This window comes from Dipodomys merriami, unplaced genomic scaffold, assembly GCF_024711535.1.
Source record: "Dipodomys merriami isolate MVZ:Mamm:240054 unplaced genomic scaffold, mDipMer1.0.p SCAF_3138, whole genome shotgun sequence".
NCBI classification, from domain to species: Eukaryota; Metazoa; Chordata; class Mammalia; order Rodentia; family Heteromyidae; genus Dipodomys; species Dipodomys merriami.
In genome coordinates this window covers 1-8,039 of record NW_027204647.1, presented here as the reverse complement: position 1 = coordinate 8,039, position 8,039 = coordinate 1, and the positions used below count along the sequence as shown (strand labels likewise).

Here is an 8,039-nt window from a genome sequence, read left to right as displayed (position 1 = left end):
ACTGGATTGCCATGTTAGCCATCTTTGAAATCCATACAAATAAAAAGAATCAGTATCATAGAATTAATCATCCATATAAATTGTTTCATATGCCAAAATGTCTCTCACTCTTTATGTGCCGCTGCAATGAAGACAGTACTACTTTGTGAATGTGTCTGGGACCACAAGTTGGAACAAGAAACAGGAAAATTGACAGTCTATACTCTGAAGAAAATAGATACTATTTTTCCAGTTACATGAATGATCTGGTAAGATAATGAACTTGTCTCCTTCCTTATCAAACCAAGCATTTCTGTTGTCCAGTTCTCCCTGCAGGCCATCTCTGGTGTGGTGACTGTTCAACACACACACATCACAACAGTTGGTAGTCTTTTTTTTTTTTTTTTTTTGTTGGGAAGCATGAAGCTTATTCCTGGGGTCTAAACAGTGTTATTCCTGAAACATGCTCACAGTTACAGGTTACTACCACCTCCCCAGGGAGTCCCTCCTATGTGTGTTATCTTCCTCCTCCTTCTCTTTTTATGGAGTTAGAATTCACTTAACGTTGCCACTAACTCTACACTGTCATCTCCTGCAGTATCTCAGATCTGTACTGTGTCTGTGAGCACTGAGCAGTCTCTCTGAGTACCACTTCTCATCACCGGCCTCTCGCAGCCACTCATCCACTTTGTATCTGTGGAATTGCCAACTCTGGGTATTTCACATGAACAGAATCCATCTGGGGCTGGGAATGTAGCTCAGTGGTGTTAAGTGTCTGTCTATAATAGAAGGCTCTGGGATTAGATCCCCAATACCGCCCCCTCCCCCCAAAAAATAACATTGTGAAATTTTGTGTTTGGTATCTTTTTCAAGGGTCATCTGTGTCATGTTTAGTATTTTATTTATTTTTGTGATTGAATATGTCACCATATTATTTAATATGGATATCATAGTTTTTTTCATTCATGGGTTACTAGCCATTTGAGTTTTGTTCATTTTTTGTAAGTATTATGAATAATAGTGCAATGTTATGGGTGTTAGTGAACAAATATTTTTGTGACCACACTTGGAGTTTTGTTGGTTTATACCTAGTTACATTCAGTGATTATATTCATAATTCAAGAAACTGATTCAGAGTAGTTGCACAACTTTGCCATTTTTCCAGCAATACATGAGGGGTCAACTTTCTCCACAACTTTGTCAGCATCTGTCATTGTCCTGTATGTGTCCTGTGTATGTGCATGGGTGTGTGCTGGTACTGGGCGCTGTCTCCGAGGACCCCTGCCCCCTGCCATAGCTCCATCTCTGGCTTTTTGGTGGTTAATTGGAGATAAAGAACCTCATGGACTTTCTTGCTCAAACTGGCTTCGAACTGTGATCCTCAGGTCTCAGCCTCCTGGGTAGTTGGGATTACAGGTGTGAGCCAACTATACCTGGCCTTATTATGAAAACCTTTTGATTACAGCTATCTGAAGGCCTATGAAGTGGTATGTGGTGTGTATTTTTTCCTTCATACATCTCTAATAACTAATGATGTTAAACATGTCTTATCTACTTTCATGTATCTTCTTTGGAGGAACAGGTCAAGACTTCGGCGTATTTTCTTTTAGAGTTGATATTTATGGAACAGTTCCAAAATGGAGAAGATAGTATAGAATTCCTACATACCTGTACCAATGTCCCCGTTTATTAACACCATTCACTACATGTTTATATTACATTTCATCTCATGATGGCACATTTGCTACAATTAGTGAATACACAATTTTGATACATCATTAGCAAATAAGGTCTTTAAAATTGATGCCTTGGTTTTATATCCCCCCCCCCCACTTTTCTGGCTTTTAGTTTTTCATTATTGGTGGTTTAATGTTTTAGCAGGTGATAATTAGGCCTTTTCCTTAATTCGTGTTTACAAATAAATAAGATACAGTAGGCAGGCAGGCAGGCAGACAGGCAGGCAGACAGGCAGGCAGGAAAGCAAGATAAGCTTTATTACTGGTAGAGCGGGGTGGAAGGCAGGCTTTGGAGTGCAACCCCACGGGTTTTCTCTGGTCATGATTTGGTTCCAGGTAAGAGCATAGGAGTGATCTGCCTAACCAAGGGGAGATGGCCCCACCTGGAAGTCCACCCACATGTCCCACAGTGTCTCCACAGCAACCCGCACACTTCTCCTCTTTCATCTGGTGGCTTGGCTAGGCCCAGCCCATGGAGGCTAGGATGGCAGACCTATTGTGCATCCATGCCAGCTTACAGGAAGAAATGCAAGAGTCCGGAAGGATGTGCCAATTCTTGTTTATCCCATTACTTAGGATGTGATCACCTTGCCACACCACACCTTAAATGGGTGGTCATGTCCCTAGGTAAAAATGAGAATTGTGTTAAAGGGATATTGGTGGACAATTTGTAGTCTCTGTTACCTTCCAGAATGAAACCTAGGCGACCAGGCAGCGCCGAGCTGGCCCCCTTACAGGGAGACTGAGAGTAAGGTGCCTGTAGAAAGGGTCACAGAAGTGGGCGAGCCTGCCGGGATCCCCGTGATTCCTGCCCGCTGAGAGGCGGGGCGGGGGCGGAGGTGATGATAGGTGGTGGAATTTCATTCTTAACTGATGTCTGCCTCTTCCAAGGGACCATACAGAGAACTGTCATAAGGCAGAAAAGCGGTGCATGCCCTGGCACCACAGTAACAAGGTTTTCGTCGTTTCCCATGGTCTAGCCCTTCCTGGTCCTCAGTGTCTGCCAGGTTAAGAAATCTTCCTGAGTAGTCATAGGAGAGCTCTTCTCCTGGCACAATGTCTCTGGCTGCAAAAAGTGCCAACCTGGGCACCATTGAGTCCACTCGGATGGGGACCATCAGCAGGTTTGGCTCACAGGCATGATTGAGGAATCTCCCGAGATTGCCTATGTGGGTAGGGTCAACAAACGTTTCCATTACCTGCCCCTTGCAGACGTGCTCCCTGACAGCAATAATGTAATTCGAGTCGTCGATTGTCTGGGAGTGAATTCTCCTCTGCGCTTCAGAGAGGCCTAGAACCTCCCCAGCGTACTCACAGACGAATCTTCCCTTTGGGATCAGTTCCAAGGTCCGAAGTCCCCAGCCTTTCCTGTCTGTCAGGAACACCTGCAGGTGGGCCTGTAGCCCTCTCTGGACCACTCTGTTTGTGCAGTGGGGGCTGCACCGGCACAGGGCATTGCACTCGAAAACAGGCCGGGCATACTTTGCTTCCAGTCCTATGTCTCGGAGGCACAAACTGTCATCATAGTTCTTGTCATGGAGGAGGCAGGAGCAGGTGCCGGGGACGCAGGGAGTCTGGCCGCAGACACACCCAGGAAAGGTTATTTGACTGGGGTCCATGTCTGCTCCAGGCCCAGTAACATGGTCGGGACTGTACTGTAAGAAACAGAAACACTCATTAGCATGCCATGTCATAGAGCTCGTGTGTGTGTGTGTGTGTGTGTGTGTGTGTGTGTACTATACATGAAGCTTTTGGCTTGGATACTAGATAATTCTAACATACATAAAAACAGACAAAACTCTTTACAACATAGTACACTAAAATAGTACCCAAAAAGATCACTCTCCAATTGAAAAGATACTAATTTTTATATTTAAACTTATGTGGTTTCATTTTAAGCAAAAGGCTAAATAATAGTACCTACTTCCCAATTTTATATACCAGAAACAGCTTTGGAGTTCATTTTGTTTCCTTCAAATTTGGACATCAGGGAAATGTTTGTTGAATTATTATTTGTACGCAATTCAACATCTGATTTCTGTCATCTTGATCTTTAAATGAAAAGGTGATAATCTAAAATATCTCTTGGTTTTTTGCAATGTGCCTCTATTTTCAGAACATTACATTTATTAAATGATACAGAAAAAGAAGAAAACCCTAAGTCTAAAATCTCTGTGTGAAGCCTGATGTCTGGTTATTCTTTGCTGGCATCATGAAGTAGATTTTCAGCCTCTGAAGATTAGGGTGTCTCTCATGAGCCTAGCATATTTGTAATATATAGATTTCCTCTCCTCTTCTCCTCTCCTCTCCTGACCCGTCCCCTTCCCTTCCCTCCCCTCCCCTCCCGTCTCCTCTCCCCTTTTCTCCCCTCCCCTCCTCTCCCTTCCCCTCCCCTTCTTTTCCCTCCTCTCCTCTCTTCTCCTCCTCCCTTCCTTATGGACAAGTTCTTGACCTTGAACTTGTGTTGCTCCTACCTTAGTGTCCAGAGAGCTGGTGTCACATGTGTGCACCACCATGTCTGGTGGTGTAGAATAATCCTTGCTTACGTTTATTCATTGTTCATTTATTCCACCCTTGTTCCAAGAAGGACAATGAGATTTGCAAAGAGGCAAGATAAATAAACAACAGGGAAGAAAATGTGAGCTATGCTCTGGTTTGGATAAACGTTTCCCACAACACAGTTGGGAGGTGGTGGAACTTTGGAAAGGTAGGACCTAGTGGGAGGAAGACCAGTCATGGGACTCAAGAGGCTCTGGGAGCCTCAGCCTCGTCCCTTCTCAGCACCCATGCGGTTAGCAGCCTCCTGGCTCACATACCTTCACTGTGGTGCTCTGCCTCAGCTCAGGCACCAGCAGTGAGGCCAACCAGCCTCAGATTGGAACCTCCAAAACTATAAGCCCAAATAAATGCCTTCCAAGTTGCTTACCTCAGGTATTTTGCTGCAGTAACATAAAGGCGAGTAACCCCAGGTGAACAGGAAATAAGAGCAGACCTGTCTGTGTAGTGAGTTTGGATAGACAATGCGTGCAAGGGGCGTACGGTGGCTATTTGGCTTCATCTGAGAGCAGCCATTGCAAGGAGGGCTGTGTGGTCAGAGGGAAGCCTTGCATTGTCTGTAAGCAACAAGCTCACTGCGCAGAAGCAGCAGTGGCTTGTTCTAGTAGTGAGGCCAGAGAAATTTCACTAAGGTGTCCTCAGCCGTTCTTTCCAGGAAGCAGTTTCTGGGAGCTGATTTTCATTCTGCCCCTGAATAAAGACTTCTGGCATGCTGTCCCAAACAGTTCTACAGGACACCAGGTGAACAGAGCGGATGGAGGAGCTAGGCCCCAAATGTCCTTCAGTCAGTCCTCCATCAGTGTCTCTCAGTGCAGCTGAGCCTTTGGCGGGGCTGTGAAGTTCAGGGCTGTACCTTGTATTTTAAGAAGCACAGAGCTGGGGGAGGAGTGAGGAGGAGAGATGAGGGTGATGAGTGGGAGAAGCAGTGAGAGCAGACTAACCTGCTGCTGGGAAAGTGATTTGGGGGTGGAGAGCAAAAGTGCTCCTGTTTTGTGTGTTTCTGCCAGCTGCTGCTCAGCGGGGTGTGGCCCAGGGAGGAGGGAAGGCCTAGGCAAACATGCATCTGTCCATCCAGTCCAGTGCTGCCCCACACAGGGGCTGCTTCCAGCTCTTAAAGGACTCCACGTTGAGGTGTGAACGGTTGCCCAAACACGTGGATGATTTTGTCAAATGAGGATTTTTATTCACCATTATGAAACTTTTCATAAAGGCCCCTTTTAAATTGATTTCTTCTTCAGGTTATAAGTGCACTATATAAACCACTAAACTGTTTACAGTGATTCTTTTCAAACAGATAACTCCCTTTACGAGCAAGTCTGACTTCAAGTAGTTTTCTAACTAGGAAAGCATGTTATTCCTTGTTGAAAAATAGTGTTATTTGCTGACTGTTACTTATAAGAGTTTGAGATTCTTAAGTTAAAAAAAAAAGATGTTTTAGAAAAGCATCTTATTTTAAAAGGTTCTACAATGAAATTTTATTTTATTTTTATTTTTATTTTTATTTTTTTGTTGGTCCTGGGGCTTGAAGTCAGGGCCAGGGTGCTGTCCCTAAACTTCTATCACTTGAGCCACAGCTCCACTTATGACTTTTTTGGAAGTTTATTGGAGATAACAATCTCACAGACTTTCCTGCTGGGCTGGTTTTGAATCATAATCCTCAGATCTCAGCCTCCTGAAGAGCTAGGATTACAGGCGAGAGCCACTGGTGCCTGGCCAGAGGTAGAATTCTTACCCTATGGAACAGGCTCAGCAAGTACTGTTTGATTGTTTGGTTTTAGCCCTTGAGAACACTGGACTGGAAGTTTTTGAGTTTTCTGAGTCGCATTATGTATCAAAGTCCTAGAGACTGAAGTGCGACACCATATAATATTGTGGGATTCAAACTGGACCTCAGTCTGAATTGTATTATACAAGGAAGTGTGTTCTTTCCTTTTTTGGTTGTGCTGAAATCCCAGCTACAAGAATCTCTGTACTTGGCCTCTAGCCTCCTAAGTTTGTTTTTGCTCTAAGCAGTTATTAGGAGACTGTGAGCCAGCTAATTCTTGTCAAGGCCCAGTGAAGATCTTAAAAATGTTTGAAGCTGGTTTCAGAGACCTGACAAATGATTAAATCTGACTCCTAGCTCCAGAGATCAATTAGTTTATTTTCTACTTGGCTTTCAACACTGATGACATTATGATATACTTGCTTCCAATCTGAACATCTGAATATTATTATTTTGCCTTTTCACACAGTAAGGGAAAGCAGATCAGACACAAAGTTATTTTTACCTTGACTTTTTTCATGCCTTAATTCTTGGGGTGCATGCACCTGTAAAATCATGGTTTAGAGCAAACATGCAAGCAATTTTGAGCTTTTAGAGGGGTAGTTTTGTGTTCCCTCAATATATGGAAGAGAATTATTTGAAGATGGGCTCAGTGCAGTTGCCTAAGAATGTAAAGCCCTGAGTTAGATCCCCAGTATCAGGGGCAAAAAAAAGTTTGAAGGCAATATGAGGATTTTTGTTTGTTTGATTTTTTTTTTTTGACAGTCCTGTGGCTTGAACTCTGGGCCTGGCTGCTGTCCCCAACTTTTTGTGCTCAAGGCTAGTGTTCTACCTCTTGAGCCACAGTTCCATTTCCAGTTTTTGGTGGTTAACTGGAGATAAGAGTCTTAACTGGAGGTAAGAGACTTATCTCCAAGAGCCTGCCATATTATAAGCACTCAATTAGTTTTTGAATTAAAAAAAAAAATCACTGGGCATGGTGGCTCACGTCTGTAATCCTAACAACTTGGGAGGCTGCGATCCAAAGGGTTAGAGTTCCAAGTTAGCTTAGGTACAAAGTTCCTAAGACTCCATCTCAACCAACTAAAACAAAAACAGCCTGAATGCAGTGGTGCACATCTGTATCCCAGCTATTTGGGATGCGTAAATAGGAGGATCGTTGTCTGGCTGGTGGGAGCCAGCAAGACACTATTCATAGAAATAATGAAAGATAAAAGGGTAGGGAGTGTGGTTCAAGAGGGAGAGAGTAAAAGTAGCCAGCACAAGGTCAAACTCAAACCCCAGTAACACACACACACACACACACACACACACACACACACACACACACACACACACACACACACACACACACACACACACACACACACACGGTCAAACTCAAACCCTAGTAACACACACACACACACACCCTCAGTATACTACAACTTTAAGGGATGTGAAGGGTAAACAAAGGAGGAGGCTGCAATGCTTGGTAAGAAATGTACGCATTATCCTGCCCATGTAATTGTTACCCCTCTGTACAGTATGTTCACAAATAAAATAAAATAAAATTAAAAAAAAAAATCCCCTCCCCCACCCGCCTCCCCGCGGCCGCCTAGCCCCGCCCCTGCCCGGAAGGTCTCTTAGCCACGCCCACCTGGAAGGCCGCCTAGCTCCGCCCCACCCCACCCGGAAGGACTCATAGCCCCGCCCCTACCTGGAAGGGCGCCGGCCTCGCCCCCGGGGGCCACACGCTCACGGGCAAGTTTTCCAGGCCGCAGGCTACATCCAGTAGCTCTGTCGCGGCCTCAGGCTCCCCTCCAAACGTGGCCATCGCCTCAAACGCCACCGTTTCTCCACAGCTCCCGCGGACATTTACCCGCCAATCTTCCTCTGAACTCCCTTCGTTGGCCTCGCGGAGGACACCGGGCATTGTGGGTCTCGCGGCCCCAGTGCCTTGTGGGAGTTGTAGTTTGCTCTCATCTTCCCCTAGGACCTGTGAGGTGCGTCTTCCTCCCTCA

The 8,039-nt window shown here is 45.0% G+C and overlaps 1 protein-coding gene across 1 annotated transcript; it reads right to left on the bottom strand.

The window, feature by feature from the left end:
* Positions 1-1,493: 1,493 nt before the first annotated feature.
* Positions 1,494-7,922, bottom strand: LOC138841298 (histone-lysine N-methyltransferase SETMAR-like). Its single transcript, XM_070041971.1, has 2 exons — positions 7,736-7,922; positions 1,494-3,370 (listed from the first exon to the last, which is right to left on the bottom strand). The coding sequence occupies exons 1-2, from the start codon at positions 7,850-7,852 to the stop codon at positions 2,582-2,584; spliced, it is 906 nt and encodes a 301-aa protein (XP_069898072.1). The 5' UTR covers positions 7,853-7,922; the 3' UTR covers positions 1,494-2,581.
* Between the last annotated feature and the right edge of the window lie 117 nt (positions 7,923-8,039).